Below are 19,336 nucleotides of genomic sequence, written 5' to 3'. Positions count from 1 at the left end.
GGAAGAAGGTCCAGTTTTTAAGGCAGGAGGGAACTAGAGTACCTGGAGAAAACCTGCGAAAGCGAGTATGGACTCGAAACCAAACGCACTAAGCCTGGTTAGTTAGCCTGCATTAAGAGCGCGCAATTTTAACACAATGCACAGCGGGACTGCGCACGTACGGCCACCTGTCGACGTGTTTTTGCAGATACTTCAAATTTCGCGCGTTTGTGCCGCTCGATGACCACGTGGTATTCAATGAAAAGACTACCTCAGTGAAGTTGGGAGTTATCCGGTGTGAGGATTCAAACTAACGTCTGTGAATGAAGATATTGCGTAAACCGGCCTGCGGACCACATTTCTCTATCACCTTTTAATATTTGGACGGGAACTTTAAAAATCGTGTACATTGTAACGGACGCGTTTTAGTAGTGTTCTTCTATGAGTGTAGGTCATTAGTCATGTTATATGGTTTATTTTATGTGAGTGTAAACTGTAATGGTAAATGTTGAATATTTTGTTTTAATTGTTTAATCTTTTTTATTTTGATTGTTTAATCCATTGTAATTCATTTTTTTAACTGCGAAAATGGATTTTAATGAACCAATATGAAATGTAATGAAATGGTTATGCACATGTTTTGCCATTTAGAACAAGAGGGGTGTATTGTGGCCTGGTCGATTCTTCAACGGGTAGCTTTCTTCAGCAAGGGCAGGATGGGGCGAGCCCCCGAGAGTGATTAATTCTCTTGGCATGTACATGAAAAGAAAATTCCTTGTCTCGTCGTAAGTGTGAGAGCGCCTGTTGGTATGTTTCATGTAAGGTATGAAAAGGTTTGTGATAGACAGCGAAACGGCATATATATAAAATAAAACCTGAGTCGAGGAAAAAGAATTGCAATTTTCACGCAGTGTCTTCTTAAGGATTTCAGTATTCAGGTGTGTGCGTTTGTGTCATCTGTGTCGAACGCCATTGGTGGCTGTTATACCCACACTGCGATATTGCATCATTCCTGTTTGGTGTCAATTTACTGATTTGTAAAAATCAAGCAGAGATGTGTACTATTTGGAAGACCACCAAGAACCACTTAAAAAACTTACCAAAATGTTAAGGGAAAGGTTATTTCATGAGAAACACGAGTGATGGTTTTCCCTTCAACAGAGCAAGGACTAGCTCCGCCACCACGGCCCGCCGGCGATTTTTCTTCAGTACCACATAATTCGCTATGGGTGCAGTGTCCCGATTCAAGGAAAATTCTCCGCCAGGACGAGGCGCACAAAAAGTACCCCCCAGAGATTGTTTCCAAAAGAGGGGGTCTGTTTGGGCCAAGAAATGGTGGGATTGTGTCAACATGGCCCAGGATCATCTCTGTAGATTCAGGGGCACCCATCTAGGGGCAAAGCAGACAAAAATGGGATTGAAAATTAGTCAGAAGAGCCCCAGGAAGGTGAGGGATGTCATTTGAAAAATGGCCGGTGGGAGGGCTTGGCAACATTCACTTTTTGGGGGGTGAGTTTGTTTTGGGCGGAAAATTAAAAAAAATTATTGGTTAACCTACTAAAAATTGAAAATAAAATGAAACCTGAAGGACCAAACAACACATTGTTTTTTGTTTGAGAGGCCTCAGGGACTTCAGTTGCCTGCCATGGGGCTTCAAAGTTGGTTGATTTTACACTATTTTCAATGGCGCTTGAATTGGTTCAGTGCACCCCTATGGTCCATAGACTTGTGCATAAAATGGTCAAACATGATGCATGAGGTTTTGTACGTGCATGATTTGTGTACTGTACTTGTACATGTACATGTCGTAAAACGCGTAAAACACAACAGCTGGTGGCTAGTTTCTGGGTCAACACGCTTCATGAATCATGCATGATTCATGGAACTTAGCCCAATCAGACGGTTTTATTATGCACCATAGAGAATATGTGGTACGTTAAAAAATCGCCGGCGGCGATTGCTGTGTTTGTGTTACTGCAAAGCGACTGGACAGGAGCAGGAGACTAGGCGAGTGGCGCAGCTCGTGGCTAGCTAGGCTGGCTGCGCCACTCGTGCATGTGCTCCGGTCCAGCCGCTTTGCAGTTACACATAAACACAGCTGCAAAGGCCTTGTTGAAAGGCTAGCGCGTGATATGCATTATGTACATTACATACTGCATAATTCATGTTTCGCTGGACGCCCGCTATTATGATCGGTGGAGCAACTGTGATGTAAGTATAAATTATCATAATTGTACCGTTTTCCGGTTGCGATAGTGTTTCTACCCGTGTGCTTGCGTTGTGATGATGGGCATTGTGTATCGACGGCCGACATACGTGCATACATGTACACTGTACTTTATAAAAACAGGCCATGGTATTGTGAAACTTGTGACAAGTTGCGTGTGACTGTCTTGAAAACATCTCGAAAAAGGTATTGACTAGACTAATAACTCTGTAAGGGCTAAGGTTTTATATCTGATATTTAGGACATTATTTGCCTTTACATTTGGGCGATGGTCAAGGCCCGGGAGTGGGCTTTCTAATCTTAATATGGTCCATGTATGAACTTCTGAGGCACTTCTTATTGTCCAGTTTCCTGTCTATGTGCGTGCTTTGCCCTTCTCCAGTCAAGTCATAGGCCTACCATGGAGCTATAAAACAGGACGTTTTACAGGGGAAAGGCACATAGGGCTTATATAAATACAAAAACGGCTGTTCCATGTCAAGACATATGTAATACACAGACTGAGCGACAAGACACTACATCATGTACCAATGCAATGGGCCCTTCCAAAAATTTGGCAGCACTTTAGATGTCTTGACATGGAAGAACTGTCGAAACGATGAGGGATCAAGTGACGTAATGTTCAACGACCTTATTTTAAAGATGGCGACTGTGAGAGCGAGCCTGTTAGATTGAATGGATAAAGGCAAAAAGACTGAAAATACCTGAATAACGTGAGTGAAATCATTCAATAAATGGTTTGTAGAAAGTGGAAAGGTTAAGAATCATGTTCGTGTGCAAAAGAAATTGCGCCGACGATGATAAGTGGGTGCGCCGAAATGTTCAATACGCCGACACGAAATTGCGCATACGGATGTGTGGCTAAGGATGGATCGGGAGTGAGAGTCCGCGCCACATTAGTGGGGCTAGACTAAAATATGAGTTCAATGTTAAAAATAGTTTCAATTTTTCATGAGCATGAGGGGACAGATTCTATTCCATGAGGTGAAGTCAAGTGAAATGGAACACTCAATCTGTCACCAAATGAAATTATCCGCCCCAAGCGGAACAAAAGGGGACGTGTACTGTTTCTTTGGGTACTCATCGCACAGGCGCACCATCAGGTGGGCAAACTGTGTGTTTGACATGGAGCACGCTGAGTACTCGTAACTAATTTACTCTGGCATGTGTGGTCTTTTCGTACACGCGAAATGTGTGCAAGAACCCATTTGTAACCACCTAGTCTTTCTTTTCGCTTACTGGGGGTGCACTTCCATGCATGCTTCGGTGACGTTATGAGCAGATAGGCCTACTGCAGAAATATTCTGAATAAAATTCCATAATTCTGACTGACTCCCTTGAAATGCAATGCTCGTTTGTCATTCAAACTCAGAAGGCGTAAAATGCATTGTTTGTTTGTGATTCAAACCCATAATGCACTGCTAATAACGAAATGGGTTTTTTGGGGCTAATGGTGGAAGCAAATCATACAAGAAGATTGATAGTTTGTACAGGGATCACAATCAAGGGAACATGCTATCAACTGATAGTGCCCAACACAATATAGAAGGGAAACAAATGTGTGATTGTCTACTACTGCCACTTTGCTGTCCCTTGTACTGCACATAACATTAGGCCTGCTTCATCCCAGCGCTATTGGCTCCTTGTTCTGTCTGTCAGAGCAGAAGGAGTCTAGGCCTACGTGTATCCCCATAGTCCCAAGGGCAAATGGTGGATTGTTAGTGTTAGGTCTGGGTCTTAAATTTTGGTTATTTTTCTCAACCCATTTAATTGTTTTCTGTGTTCCTTGCCTTCTTCCATGGGAGGGGGTTTTGTTTCCTTTTTGCTTTATATTATTTTCAACATTTTATTTGTTTCTAATGTTAACATTATTCTCAGTGCATATACATCATTCCTAGCAAGAAAGAGGAAAAAATGTAGGGATGGGAATCAGTCTAACATTGCACGGTACTATCATTGGGTGCCACTTCAGACATGAATCTGTTTTGCAAAATGGTAGATGTACATTGTAAATACAGGAGGAGCATTTGTTTTACCAGAAGAGGATTTATGCAGGTATTGTGTAAAACAAATTTATGGATGTTTTCCATTCACGCAGTGGTAAGAACAATTTCATGGGGTGACAGATGAAATGTTCCCTTCCATGAGGCTTCACCTGTTTTGTAAAATAAATAACGAATGTATATTGTATATTATTTCTTACTGTATATCATGTGCTGTGTACAGTGTCTCTCCTTGAACTAACACTAAGTTATACTCCTTCAGTTTTTCTACCAGACCCACATTATACTGTAAACCAACTACCCAGTGCCTGGACCAGAGCAGAATGGACCAGACCAGCTTCGTTGGGTGCCTCCTGTCTGTAGACTGCGGTGACTACCTGGGCACATTCCAGGGAGAAGTGACACTTGTCAACAAGGACCAACAGACTATCTCGCTCAGGAGGCCCTACAGGAATGGCGTCAAGTTTGACACCCCAGAAATCACCATTCGGTTTGTGGAAAAGAATCTACCGTAACAAGTGCCAATCAAACTTCAGTTTCTCACTCGTCCAGGTTATGGAATGTTGTCCATGAGAATACTGTAGGAATCAAAAGGCCTGAGAAGTGTTGGCGGACATCTATCATGCACATTTTTAGTTAGGGGTTAATTTCACAAAGCCTAATCCTACTCTCTGGGGAATGAAATATGAAAAACAGTAACTGGTTTGTATTGAAGGGTTTGAAGTCGTAATGAAAAAGGCACCCCTAAAACCCCAAATCAGAACAATAAAGCTAAACTTGTTCAACAAGACAGTACTGAACAGTTTTCAAATGTGCACATACATGTATCCATCAGCCCTCTGATGTGTCCTTATGATAAGTCATAGTTTTCATGCATTCAGAACTTTGACAGACTGGTGACCCACTATAGCAATTAGGTGCAGGTTTATCTGCCCACATTGCTAGATTTCCAAGATATAGAGAACTATTACCCACAGTACCGTGATAAAGACTCGCAACCAACAAGCTTTCTTCAGTGCTAGGTTTCGTGTAGGATTTCCAGAACCGCCCTTCCCTCTGATGCACAGTTGAAAATTACCTGTTCTACATGACAGGACACCCTTTTTAGATTTTGTGGTTCTCATTTCTGACCATCCTAGATTTAGGTCCAGTCCCCAGGGAAAAAAGCCTTTTAATCTACAGACCTTGCTAAGAGGACCTTGCCTTTAAAAAAAGGAAAGTAGGGTGTGATGACCTGTTCAAAAACAGTGCTGAAATTGCACATGTGCGATACACTATGGCCTACACATCACATAGCACATGAGGGCGCTTTGCGTGACATTTTGTGTTCACCCTCTGACCCAAGCATGCGCTCACCTTTTCCAAACTTCCGGTCGTGACAGTTCTTCCAATGATACATTGGTGGCCCCAATTAAACTTCAATTGTTTCAGTAATAATATCTGCCATTATTCGAGAGACTCGAGAACACGAAATCACTGCACAGCAACCAGATTAAGCTTCGTGGTGTGTACGTGTATGTACATGTACGTCATGTGGACGCTTGCAACGCACAATGCGCAACGTTTGTGTGAGCCTGACCTTGCCAGGAAACCGGGTTTATGCTTTTACAGACTTGCACTGTCTGCACTGGACTTTCTGTCTTGGGAAAAGTGTCTCGGGAATTCTTCCTGGCCAGAAAAATAGTTCGCGGTACCCACTGCTTCATTTGATTCGGATCGGCCAGCCGACCCCGGAAAGCTCGGTGGTCGAGTGGTTAAGACATCTGCACTAGTAAGCAGGAGGTCGTGGGTTCGAGTCCCACCCAAGTAATCTTATGAGGTTTTTTTCACGAGCTCTTGGACAAGCACTGAGCATACAGTGCTTATTAATATACGTTGGGTAAGGGCAAAACCTGTTATATATAATTCCTGGCCAGAAGTTGGCCGGTAAAATTTCCTGTGCGGCTTGGGAAAAGTTACCAAGAGGAAGTCTTCCGGGGACGTCTGCACTAGACTTAAAATGGGCAAAGTGCCCATCATCTCGATAAGTTTGCCCCAAAAAGTCCAGTGCGAACAGGGCTTTAGCTATGGAAAGTTACTCTGATATTTCGTTTTAGGTTAAGAAGTTGAGGAATTTCCACCAAAAGTATTACTTTGACAAGGGCTTATTCCTTATGCAGTATAGACCTAGCAGCTACAAGTGGTTAAAGATACAGTTCTCAAAAAAAGTTAGGGACCACTTTTTTCTTGTAATTTTTTCCAAGCAATGAGTGGAGTCTAGTTCTTTCATTTTTGTTTGTCTAAATGATGCTCTCATTACAATAAAAACATTTTTTTTAATGTTTCAAAGCATCAAATGCACGTTTTCAGCAGTAAAATATCTCATATAAAAAAGTATATACAGAATAGAAAAAGGTCCTTAACTTTTTTTGAGTAGTGTATTTCAACAGACTTTGAAGTTATCTGTTTGTGAGTACATGTACAACAGAATTTTGATGTTACCTGTTTGTAAATACAACAGAGTTTTAGCCTTGTCTTTTGTCTTGTTGCAGGGCTGTAGACATAAGAGATTTGAAAATCCTGAAATCCTTTGATGAGCATGGGACAGCCTCAGCGGAGAGACACGACTTGAGCGAAATGTCCCGGAATGCAACCCTTCACAATGGAACCAGCAACGTACCCAACAACAGCACAACGAACAGCAAACACACAGTGCAGAACAGTGGCGGGCAGAGGATGTCTCGGAAACAGGACCATCAGCCTGGCAATGCCAATGGCAAGACACCAACCAAGCAGCGTGCCGATGGGTCGGATGGTGACAGAACAGCACTGCACCTAGGCACGTTGCACTCGGCATTCCAGAGGGTGCAAAGGGACGATGGGAAGGGTCAGGGGTTGGAGGAGGAGAGGGAAGCAGTGGATTCCGAGAAGGGGAGAAAGCAGAAATACCACTCAGGTAGGCTGTGGAAAATGTTTTTCATTAGGCCACTTGATAAAAATACATTGCATACTTCTTGTTTGATTCAAATCTTTTAGGCGGTTTCTACACTCTACCTTTATTTCTGCTTTTGTCTGATTTAAACCCCCCTACCTTTGAAGCTGTTGACTCATTGAGTCAAATGGTGCCACCTGAACATCAAACTACATGCAGTAGAGCCAAATACTTAAGTACATGTACATGTTTCTATTCAATTTGAACACTCTAGACCTTCATTTATGGATTGGTTGTAGAGATGAAGCCTTGGACACTGGCAAAGCCAAGTATTGGAAAACTCCCTCTGTTATTCGCAAAGGCCAATATCTAGAGCAAGTTTCAGTGTGCAGTAAAGTAGAAAAATCTTGCTCTGGTTAATTAATGTGCTAAGCAAAGAAATGGGCAGTGAATCAGTCATGCAGATCTTATTACTTTTTGGGCGGTAACCTCTTAACGCTAAGCATACTTCCGAGCTCAACAGCTCCATGAAATTGGCCCCTGAAATAATGGAGTACCTAACCTGCTACTCTTAGAACTTGTCTTTTGGGCCCTTGGCATGTGGCCATCCAGAAAACTGTACATACTATGTTCCAAACATTTTGTCGCATCTGTAGCAGGTCTTTCCTGTAGGTGTGTGTACAATGTACATGTATGTGCAAATGGATTTATTTCAATGAAGGAATAACTGTTGGTCCCAAGTTGTCATTCCTCTTGAAAACTGGCTGTTAGATTCTGACACATTTTGAATAGCACAAGGAACTGTGCGAAGTTTTGAGGTAGTCTCATTTGCCAAAATGGACAGGAGCAATAAAAAAAGGAATTCCACTCTCTGAAAATTTCACTTGCCACACATACTGCATGTACATGTACCTTTACGTTGTACTTGACATCCAGTCACCCAAAAGTTGACCAACAGAACACATTTTATTTACGTGTAATTTCCAGGACTTCGAGCTTTCGGTCTACCACAAACAAGTTCATCACAACATATACTGAACTCCTAAAGGTTTTCACATACATGTATTTTGTAACAGGGAACTTTGAAGCCAACCAGAAAGTGCGGTCCTCACCCCGCAAAATCGAAGGCGGTGGCGGGAAACAACGGCGCAATGTCAGCGCCAACGCCAGGAACGAGGAGTGTTTCTCTGCTCCAGTGGAGTCATTCCTGGCCACGGACTTTGACTTCGACAAGAGCAGGAAGTCTTTCAACAAGGCAGCCATTTTCGAAGAGATCCACTCAGCCATGGGAGACAACAAGAAGAAGATTAAGAATATCCCTCACGATGAGCACATTGTGTTCAAGAACATCCCAGCCTTTCTTCACAACAATGGAAGCAGACAAGTGAAGTGTTCCTCCTATACAGCAGGTACAAAAACAAAAGAGAAAATGCTCAACAACTGCTTAGGATTCTATATGGTGTTGTGGGTAAATTGGGTTTAGGCACTCTTTTGGTTAGACAATGCGGGTACATGTTGGTAAGTTTGGTTTAGAGTATTAACAGTCTCTCATTGGAGATTCACAACATCACACTGGTACATGTAGTTTACCCACATCAATAATATTTTAGGACATCAAGCTTTGCAAATTCAGCAGGAAAGAGTTGCATTCTAGATGCTCTGTGGTGCAATCTGAGACACTTCTATAAAATATAAAATTTATTTCACTACTCCAAAGGAGATCTCACTTAGGCAATGTCCCGGTGTTTCTTCAAACCTATTTATCAGAAGATATCTGTGTCTGTATCATTCAGCCAGCAACCTGTCATCTTCTGACACATCCTCCTAATGCTACATGTGGAGCACAGTTAAATATAATTGGGACCTCCACTCTTCACCGATATATCACGACTACAGTGCAACGCCGCTTTGCCGAACACCGCTATACCAAACATTCGGCTGTACCGAACATCATCCTTGGCCCCCAATAATTTGTGCACAGAACCTACCGAACACTATTCAGTTGCCGTTTGTAATTCCCAAACGTCAACATGATAAAAAGGTCAGTGTTTTTGTATGTGGAAAGTGACAAGTGGCCGTTATTTCCTCAAGGATTAGAAGGGAAAGCCACTAGTTGTCAACTGTATTGAATAGACACTGGTTTTACAACTCCACATGATCGGGTGCAGAAGAAAACCGCACATATGCGCACGGTGGCATTGCACTAACGGTAGTCTAAAGAGGGCGCCGCTGATACACAAATCAACTGAGATTCGCCACAGCATGCATCAGAGATCGATCCTGAGTGGTAGTTTCACGACTTTTAGGATAAACTTGATATCAATTTTTTTTGTCAAGTTTAAATGAAAAACAAAAATAATTAACAGATACATTTCTAGAAACCTTAGACTTGAATGCAATGGCAAAACATCACGAAAACAGCGTACCAAGGTATCACAAGATGGTGCACTTCGCTTAGACAAGAGAGGGCGCTATTCAACATGGCAACAAAACCTTCGGCAGTTAAATTCGCTATACCGAACGACCGCTGTACCAAACATTTAGCGTGGACCCTGTCTTGTTCGTTATAGCGGCGTTCCACTGTGTATTATAACACAAAATGCAAAATATTTCCCCGCCTCGATTTCTATATGCAGATATTTCTTAACTTTCGTCATGTCTTTCGTCACCACGATGAGTCAGCACATAATTTCATACGGTAGAATTTCTCAGCCCGCGCAGCTTTTATTGTCTGCTGTATGCGCCGGCCAGGCTCATGTGCTACACGCACACACCAGCAGTGTGTGTAAAAACCGTCTGGTATCCATCTGACAAATACGATGTGTACAGCACAGATGGCAGCAATTTGAGACATTCCGATGGTGTTGAGTATGTTATACATTTACATCAGTGGTTTTTACTCTACTGTCTCCAGAAACTGGTGTGATCATCCCTGCAGTGTCCGTGGATGTTGCTCAGAGCCTGTGGCAAGTGGCTGACAAGCTGGGCTTGACTACCGAGAGGAGACTGGAGGCCGGTGGGGTGAGCATCGCCAAGATGGTGCTACGTCTCATTGATGGTAAAACCAGGTAATGAAAAATTCACAATAATACTAAATATAATGCTAATCTCTCACACAGTATAGCTGCAACTATTTCAGGTGCTTACCTGGTTTAATCAACCAAAATAAGCCTCCCTGCCTCTAGGCAAGTGAGGGTAAAATAAAGTGACTGGCCCAAGGTCAGAATGTGCCACTTGTGCAGTATACGCTTGTAGAATTTACACCCAGACCTTGCTATTGGCCATTGCGTACCCTAACCACTACGCCACAGTTTCTTACAAATTTACTCTGGGATTCTTGGAGTTGTGTCTGTGTGAAGCTCGGACAACTTAGTTTGCTGCAGTGGGCATAAACCTCTTTGGACAATATGCTGCCTTTTGGGAGGAACAGACAGTGTCGTCACTATTTTGAAGTGAATCCTACATTCCTGCAAGGTCCATGGTGGGCTGTTCTTGGCTGGTTGAATTGTTTCAAAATAGTCATTGAACAGAGTTTTAGAAAAATTTGGAAAGAGGTTCAATCGCCAAGTAAGACTTCTGAGCATCACTCTGTGGATGTGAATGTTCCTTGAAGTCAAAGCCAAGTGAAGCAGAGTTTTTCCAAGCGTGAGCTCTCCAGCTCATTTGTCAAGTATATTACACGCTGCATTCCCTAATTTTTTTGGAATGCTTTCTTTTTAACCTGTTTATGACAACACACGTACACTGTGTTGTTGGTTTGATCAGGAGACAAAAAGTATGGCTGAAATTTAAGAATTAATAGTTTTACCAGAAATAAGAATTGAACTTGTTTTCTGTTGTGTTTGCAGCTTTGAATTCATTGGCAAACAGCAAAAATGTGTCTCCAAATATTTAGTTGTGGGCATGACCAACCTATAGAGGGCTCTCACATTGCATACAATTCATATGGGCGGCTGAAGTGTGCAATTGTGGCACATTGGTTTGTATCTGATGTTACCTGAAAATGTATGTTTGCTTTTAACCACTTCCTACCGGGGATCCCGGTTTCGGGCATCGTGTGTTTGTACGTGTGGCCGGGGTCTCTGAAATCGGACAAAGGGAACTTGGCCTTGCAACAAAAGACCGTTCTCGGAACAAAAGACCAGGCTGCTGGGCATTACCGACATTTTTTCACTCTCAATAGTGGAGAAAATCCAGCCTAGTTGTGGAACAGTATACCACAGTCTGGGCATTTAGTGCGAGCGGATTACCACCGGGGAAAAAAGCGCTCCACCAATGTAGCGATGAGCCACACAGCACCGCTGCACACTAATCTGGCCCGTATTGAAAAGAGGTCAGCAGCGCACTGTGCCAGGTTCGTGAACAAAAGAAAGTTACATAACTGCAGGCCTGCTGAAATACTCGGGCGTCAATAGATTTGTCTGTCAGACTAGAGTGGTCACCAGACAGTAATTCATGTGGGTGTATTAACGTACATTAATTGAAATGAAGAATTTTTGAAGAATTTTGAAAACTGAAAATCTTGAAAAAGTCCCGATTATGTGCACTGTGTTTTTCAAACCACCTTGCAGCAAGTGGTTAGAGAGTGTCACATTTTCACAATCCCATTTTGTATGGTGATATTTGTTTGTTGGTGTTTTATGGTTGGTTGAGATTTAACTGTGAATTATTTTTTTGCTTTTGCACTGACAGCCAGCGGTAGATTTACCAGCCACTGGTAGGCAAGAATAGGACTGAGACTGTGTGCTATTTCTTCATTATTTATTCCGATTCAGCTTGGAATGCGTTGTTCAATCTAACTGGCTTGTATTTTATTGTTTTACTTCTCCCCCCCCCTTTGGTGTGCCTTTCACCAGGGTCAGTGACCGGTCGTCCATTCTGGTCGTCTGCGGCCCCCACCTGCAGGGGGCCCAGGGCATCAACTGCGCCCGCCACCTGGCCAATCACTGCGTAGACGTCACGCTCTTCATGCCCAACTTTGCCAAAATGCCGGAGGTGCTGGTGGCCGAACTGAAATTGTTCAAAGAGACAACTGGGAAACACGTCACCAGTATTGGGGGTAAGGTACAATGTCTCCATTTAGATTCCAGAAAACTATCATGATACCCTCTATGATCCCCTGCTGATAGCTTTGCTCTGTTGACACTCAGTTTCATTCCCCAGTTTCAACTCTTCACACTTCAAGCGGAGGTGCCTGTAAGCGGCCATCCATTTTATTTATCAGTTTCATGCAAGAAAAAAATTATGCATTGTGGAATCGAGACTAGAAATAGAATAATAATTTCTGTACTGGATATTATCAACTTTTATGTATTTTTGAATAGTGTACATAGTAACCAATCCGTTTCCCCTACCTTACAGCTCTTGTATTTGTGAAAATAATGAATATTACCCATAGACACCCTGCTTTGAATCCTTATATTTTTGGTATGTTCCTTTCATTTGTATGCAGTGACGTAAATTTGTGTTGGAAATTGGGTCGATGGGGAAAGGTGGGGCAGGATGACTTACCCGGCCATAGAAATTTGAAAAGCCAGGGGGACACCATATACACTATATTGGGGGCAATGTTCATGTTTAAGATGTACATCTGTAATGTGTATCAAATTTATGCAGAATCTTACATCAGAATGGTATATTTATCGCTTTTTAAAATTGCTTTCCCTTTTTAGTGATATTGCAGACATTTTAGTCGTTGGGAAATCCTGAAAATTCTTCACAATCCGCTTAAATTTTTTTGCTCATCACAAAACAGTAGGGGGGATGATTCAGCAGCCCACCCCCACCTCAAAAAGAGGGGGGATATACATGTACACATACGGTATACCCCCCCCATCCCCCAGGATTTACGCCCATGTTTGTATGCCAAATGTCAATGGCTAAATTAGGTGCTGTATTTTTCAGATTCACACACATGTACTGTGTTTCCAAAGCTCTTGCCTCCTCTCCTTTCCGTAATCATCACTGACACTCAGAGAAAAAGGTTTGAATGAAATAAATCCGAAGAAGCCTTTTAACCACTTCCTGTCAGGGACTCCGGGATCGGAGACGTATGGTTTATATGGGTGGCCGGGGTCTCCGAACTCGGACAAAGGAAACAGGGCCCTGTAACAAAAGACCGTACTCCGAACAAAAGACCAGGCTGCTGGGCATTACCGGCATTTTTCACTCTCAAAAGTGGTGATAATCCAGCCTTGTTTTGAAACCCTATACCAGGGTTTGGGGCATTGAGAGCGAGCGGATTACCACTGGGGACAAAAGCGCTCCACCACCGTAGCGATGAGCCACACAGCACCACTGCATGCTAATCTGGCCCCTATTGAAAAGAGGTCAGCAGTGCACTGAGCCAGGTTCGTGAACAAAAGACAGTTATATAACACCGCACAATCTGGGCTCTGTTTACAAGGCTGCAGGCCTGGCTGAAATACTCGGGCGTCAATGAAGGTCACCTATCAACTTAGAGTAGTGCCTGAAGATTATTGCGTGTGGCTATAAACGACCGTTAAATGAAATGATGAATTTTTGAAGGATTTTGAAAATGGAAAAAATGATAGTCATGCCGGCCCAGCGTCATCAACATTGAAAAATGCCCCGGCACGAAGTGGTTAATGTTCAAGTCATGTAAGCCGACACACCTAGTTCACGACCAGTGTTTTTTCCCTACGTCAAATAGCTAGAAGAACAGCAGCCTTCTTGCCATCACCAGGGTAATCTCAAATTTTAGTACAGTGTGTCACAAGTATGCACAATATCACCAAAAACTATGGAAAAGTTCCTCAAACAAGTGCAGCCATACCAACAAACACTATGTACTTTACATAATGCAGTACGGGTGTCAGTATTATGATGCTGATGCATCTGTAAGTTGACCCTTGTGAAAAGGTCATCCAAAGGGCATGTCCCACAGCCTTATCCAACCTTCCAAAGTAAGGATGTAACATCTGGTTTGTATTTCCCTTTTTTCTACTCATTACAGACTTACCTGATGAGCCCCCTGATCTGATTGTCAGTGCAGTGGACAGCCCGATGGATACTGCCCTGCCCAAGCAGCCCTGGCTCAAGAGCATCGTCACCTGGGTCACGGCCAACAAGGCGTCAGTTCTGTCCATTGACCCAAGCCCCAGCCACAGTGTGCGGAGCAAGTGGTCAGTTATCACCGCTCTCCCTCTTTCGTACGAAAACACCAACGTCGGCATGCTGTACCTGTGCGACGTGGGCATTCCGGCTCAAGTCTTCAGTTCCATCGGCGTGAACTACGCATCCCCCTTTAAGGACAAGTTCATCGTAAGGCTTCACACTCATTAACTCTTGCACAATGCTAGTGCAGATAGTACTGTGCTATTGTGAACCTGTTCTGTTCAGCATTGTAAAAACTTGTTTTTTTAATTCTAATTTCTATTTATTTTATCGGTTCCAAGAGGATATTTTCTACCATATTTTTTTATGCATGGAATGTAAGAAGTGTTTGCGTTCAACCACAGTAGAGATTAAAATTAAACTGTTAAGTTTAAAACAATCATTCCATGGGATATGATAGGGGGATTATTTGATTGCAGATGCTAAAAATGGTTTTTATCCCTAGATTCGAACTTCATGCGTCAAAATTCACGGAGATGCCCCTCACAGAAATGGGCTGATCACAGAATACAAGGGTACCAACCAAAAATGCTGTACATTGTGTACCTCATGAGATAGGTAACCTGCTGATTTCTGCTCAGCATGTAAAATTTGCAGAGTTACATTTCCAGGTCTTTGAAATGGGGCCCAGCTGGATCTGGGTTATTTTGATGGGCTCCATCTCCAGCCAAGCTTCTATGTGCCCCACATACGTGTACATACGTGTAGGACTACAAGGAATGGTCTGTTTTCTCCCTTTTAATTCACTGTGCAGTGCTGGCTTCAGTAGGGGAATTAGGTTGTACATTGTAGTTATATCTTTCACAAGTTGAGCCACAAGTATCTTCTCAAGACCTGTCATAAGTAAAAGGGTTAATAGCAACAAAAGACCAAGGCCGAAGAGCATGGCATTGGACATTAAATGCTCAAAGGTAACATTACCAAATGAATTAACAACTTCGGACTAGCACAGCTATGGAAACATGAAGTTTTAGGGCACAACTTCTGAAAAGGAACTTGGATTATTCTACAAGTACTTTCTTTTAGAATTTAGTTTTACAAAACTCTGATAATATGAAACCTTAAATCTAAATTGTAATGTCGCCTTTGGGTGGTTACAATGCATTGCAATGTCCACGTTCTTCAACTTTGTTCCAAGTTCAATATTTGGCAGTAAATTTGGTTTTCAAAGCACTTGATTGTCTAGGGAAGGGAGACAGTACATGTACATTGTATTTTACAATGGAATATGCTTTCAGTTCCAATTCTGTGATGGGAATCATATGTGTGCATGTCGTATTTTCTTTGTCGAGCAATCTTTAGTTGCACTCTAAGCAACTGTTTCACTGTTCTTAGTTACATGTAATTATTTTTTCTGCCGTGTATATGTATTCCTAAAACACTGTCCTTGGAAACTAACAAGAAATGACAAAGGATTGTGTTTGTAACTTTGATATCAGTGTCTTGGAAGCTGGAAGTACCGTCGGTTTCAGCAGTATTCTAGTCCTAATTGTCAGAGACCAGTTCTACTGGGCTCTAACAAGAAAACGAGGATGAGGATTTCCCAAGATAGCTGCCATCTATCTGTTTGTTCAGTGTGGCTTGTAATTCACGGGATGGCTGTAATATAACAGTGTTGGCTTTTCTTTCTTTTTCTGGTTGAAAAGTGATGCATCTACTCGCACATTTGTATATGAAGGTTTGCATTTCTGAAAGCTAAACATGGCCTCCAGACACACAGTGTTTGTTTGCATTATTTGCATTTGTGGGCATTGTTAAAGTGCATTGACTTGGTGTCTACTTATGAAAAAAGTTCCAGCAGGTGAGCAAATATTACTGTTTGTTGAAAGCTGTGAAAAGCTGGTGATTGTGAAAGAGATGAAAAACTCGACTGAAAGAGGCCAGCACTGTGCTAAAAACTATTCAAAACAAAGATTTTTCAATTGCATTTCAAAAAATCATTAGAGCACTATGTGGGCTGTCTAACTTTACATGCGTATATAATCAGGAAAAAGTGGTTGTCTTTCATTCATATTTCTTTTCACAACTCAGGTCTTTATAAATACTTCTTTTCAAACTGTTACCCATTTGCAGTTATTGGTAGATGAAGCAAGTTGATCAAACATGTGACCAGTGGATGTACATGTGTCATTGTTTTGCACAATGTTTATAAAATTTATATGATGCTTTCTCACTTTCTGAAGACTAAGAAAAGTGTGAGAAGTTGAAAACATGTTAAAAGTGTGAAAACTGTTCAATTTTACAAGCTCACAAGGGGTTTTGCAGTTTCATACGTTCAGTAAAGAATGTCAAGACATTTGATGTAATTTGAAGAAAAAAAGATTTTCCACTTTTGGTTAAAAATTTTCAAAAGTATTTTCAGGGTTGGGGGTTCAGGCGGTTCTTGTAAAAGTGGCACGTCATGTTTACTGTCAGTGCATGATAATACAAGAAGTATAGACACTGAAGAAATTTTTTTCATAACGGCAGTCGCTTTAACAAACAGCACATTTTGAATCTTACTTTCCGAAATGTGGAAAGAAACTCATTATGTTCAGGTTTGCAGTTTGAAATAAAAACAGTCGGGACATTTCTGTTTTTTGTTCGTGGGACTTTTTATTTTACAGTGACGATGGCCTCAGTTCCTGCTGCAGTATACTGGTTTGAATGGTAGCAGTTGTTTTACTCATCAAAGTTACTGCTCATTTTATCTTGGGTTTGTCATAAAAAATATTTATGACCATTAATTTATTCTACGTGTATTTAGGCGTTTACATTGTGTGCTACTTTTCTCAACAAATTCACCTCTGCTTTTCAATAAAAAGGCATGGGGAATCATAAATTCACTGAAGAGAGTTGTTACTTCCGTCATTAAAAATTATCTTAAATAAATTCACTCACATAGATGAAAACGGGACCTTCTGAGTATTGACTTCCCTCTCCTTTTGTAGCTGTAGCGATAGTTTGGTCATTATACATGTATGTGCACATAAAGTGATATAGCACCCATTTTATGCTTTGCGGGTGCTTGTTAGGTGAAGGATTTTGACGGCATCTTATTGTGCTCACATGTATTAGTTGCCTTGTTTTCACGCCCTTTGGACTGCGGGTTCTCTTGGAACCCCGTAGTTACTTGTCTACAGACACGTGATTTTCGAGTCATGGACTCCACCACATTGAGCAACGGATGACACTCATCGGACTACAGAGTATATAGACACTAACTGACCACTGGTCATACAAGAGGAACGAAACCCAAGTAAGGCCCAGATCGCAAAATACACTTGAAGACGAACGCGTTGAGAACACCTTAATTACGCTGAAGTTATTTTTTCTATTACCACAGATAAACTTGATAGCTATTATGAACAGGAACAGTACGCCAGACTACTCTGTCCTGACTGCATTCGATACATCCATTTTTGGTTTTCCTTCAACACATCAATATGAAAATCTTATCTACATGTATTTGAAACACAGTGTTTTAAAATACAGCAGGGTGAGGTGATCTGCATTAGACGTAGCTCCAAACTTTAATGTTTGACCTTGTTTGACAATGTTTAACCACGACGTTCAGAAAGTTGAAACACAACGTTTGTCTGTCAGTTTTAGAACACTGGGGAGCCGTCACCGTCCCTTACCTGCTCTTACCAGGTCCAACGCATCATTCTACGGTCAGCAAGCATCCGGGTCTTTCACTCTGCTCCCAAAAAGTTGCAAGCCCACAATGACAAAGAACACCCCAGCAGCCGCTCAGGGTGCACGCACACACCTCCAAGCACCACATCCACTGGGACTCGGCGCAGATTATCGCCCCCATCAAGAACTGGCTCCCCAGAGGTATATGAGAAACCATCGAGATCTTCCAACACAACATCGTCTAACAATACATCAGATTCCAGATGACATCTGGTGACCACCCCCCCGACGTTAGGATTCTCTATACCCGAAGTCCACACACAGCTTCCCGGTGTTAGTGTCACCTATACCCGAAGCCGCCATCCCAAACCCATCCGTCGCTTCCATCAGCAGCCAGCATCAACCCACCCCAGTAACAAGTGACCGAAGCCATGCAGCCACTTCATGCTCCAGCTAGCAGGATCCAGCATCCACCACCATGCGCTCCACTAACCACCAGCCAAGCCAATTCCCTCTCCCTAAATCGGTGCTGAACTCCAAACCCATTGGGGAGACACCCACACTTTGACCTGGCTGACCTAAAGGGCGTGGTTAAACCACAAAGACACACTGTGTGCTCCAAGGTGCAAAATCAACAACGCATGTGTGGTGGGCACACTCCTCTTAGTACGCAAGTGAGATATTGACATTGAGCGAGGCCTAGAGAAACATGTAGATGCCTACCTTCTGCATGTGTTCCCTCCGTCGCAAACATCTCATGGAAAGACATACAATGTACATGTAGCTAGTCCCCAACAGTGAAGTGCTACAATCCACTGTCGAATGGATGATGACAGAAACCGGGATCTTCTGTATGGAGAGCTAGTGATTAGGAAGAGGTCCTGCAGTGATGCAGTCGCCAAATAATTGCTATACACTTTGAGCCCCAAGGATGCACGTGTTATTATTATTAGGCCTATTATTATTTATTCATGCCAATTCTTTTTGTCACATACAAGACAGGCATAGGAGAGGCAATAGCGATAACAATCACTGAGGCCAAAGACCTGCCACCCCTCATCAAGTTGTGTATAGAATAAATAAATATAAATAAAATACTAAAATGTACATGTAGAAGTATTTGAAGCCAAAAATTAAAACTTAAAAATGTTTAAATATAAAAGAAAAGGAATTACTGGAAATGAATAAAGATAATGTAAGCAATTAAATATGAAATTAAATAGGTTAAATTAACAAGTTATTAATGATAATGACACAATAATACACATGTATTATGAACTTGCGCAAGTCCAACGTAGCCGAGGAGTCCGACTCTCTGCCGCCCTTCCGCCTTGCATTGATCTGGCTTATACATGTAGCTTGTTGGAACCTCTTCAGCATGTGTATGATTGCAAGAGCAGCATCTATTCGAAGCTAGGTGTTGATGGCCACGTGTAAGTTGTAGCTAGTCAGTGCCTCCCT

General features: G+C 42.2%; 1 protein-coding gene across 3 annotated transcripts; it reads left to right on the top strand.

Moving 5' to 3' along the window:
- The first annotated feature begins 1,579 nt into the window (after window positions 1-1,579).
- edc3 (enhancer of mRNA decapping 3) lies at window positions 1,580-17,082 on the top strand. 3 transcript variants are annotated; one of them, XM_087137344.1, is made up of 8 exons: window positions 2,252-2,392; window positions 2,849-2,919; window positions 4,472-4,699; window positions 6,741-7,144; window positions 8,197-8,529; window positions 10,035-10,188; window positions 11,977-12,179; window positions 14,097-17,082. In XM_087137344.1, the coding sequence occupies exons 3-8, from the start codon at window positions 4,533-4,535 to the stop codon at window positions 14,423-14,425; spliced, it is 1,590 nt and encodes a 529-aa protein (XP_086993470.1). In that variant the 5' UTR covers window positions 2,252-2,392; window positions 2,849-2,919; window positions 4,472-4,532; the 3' UTR covers window positions 14,426-17,082. The 3 variants fall into 3 exon arrangements, with proteins under 3 accessions (XP_022095651.2, XP_022095641.2, XP_086993470.1); XM_022239959.2 differs by lacking the exons at window positions 2,252-2,392; window positions 2,849-2,919 and adding an exon at window positions 1,580-2,190; XM_022239949.2 differs by lacking the exon at window positions 2,849-2,919 and having other exon boundaries at window positions 2,248-2,392.
- Window positions 17,083-19,336: the final 2,254 nt, after the last annotated feature.

This window comes from Acanthaster planci, linkage group LG05 (assembly GCF_054643075.1).
Source record: "Acanthaster planci isolate LZ-2023a linkage group LG05, COTS_SCS, whole genome shotgun sequence".
Lineage (NCBI taxonomy): Eukaryota > Metazoa > Echinodermata > Asteroidea > Valvatida > Acanthasteridae > Acanthaster > Acanthaster planci.
The sequence above is the reverse complement of the archived record's forward strand: the minus strand, read 5'-3'. Positions and strand labels throughout refer to the sequence as shown.

What these genes read in the sequence shown, in the direction of transcription:
- edc3 (XM_022239949.2), top strand. Translation starts at nt 2,304, where the DNA reads ATGTACACTGTACTTTATAAAAACAGGCCATGGTATTGTGAAACTTGT. An exon ending in TTGAAAACATCTCGAAAAAG is followed by an intron (nt 2,393 to 4,471) that starts GTATTGACTAGA and finishes ATACTCCTTCAG; the next exon opens with TTTTTCTACCAGACCCACAT. An exon ending in ACCCCAGAAATCACCATTCG is followed by an intron (nt 4,700 to 6,740) that starts GTTTGTGGAAAA and finishes GTCTTGTTGCAG; the next exon opens with GGCTGTAGACATAAGAGATT.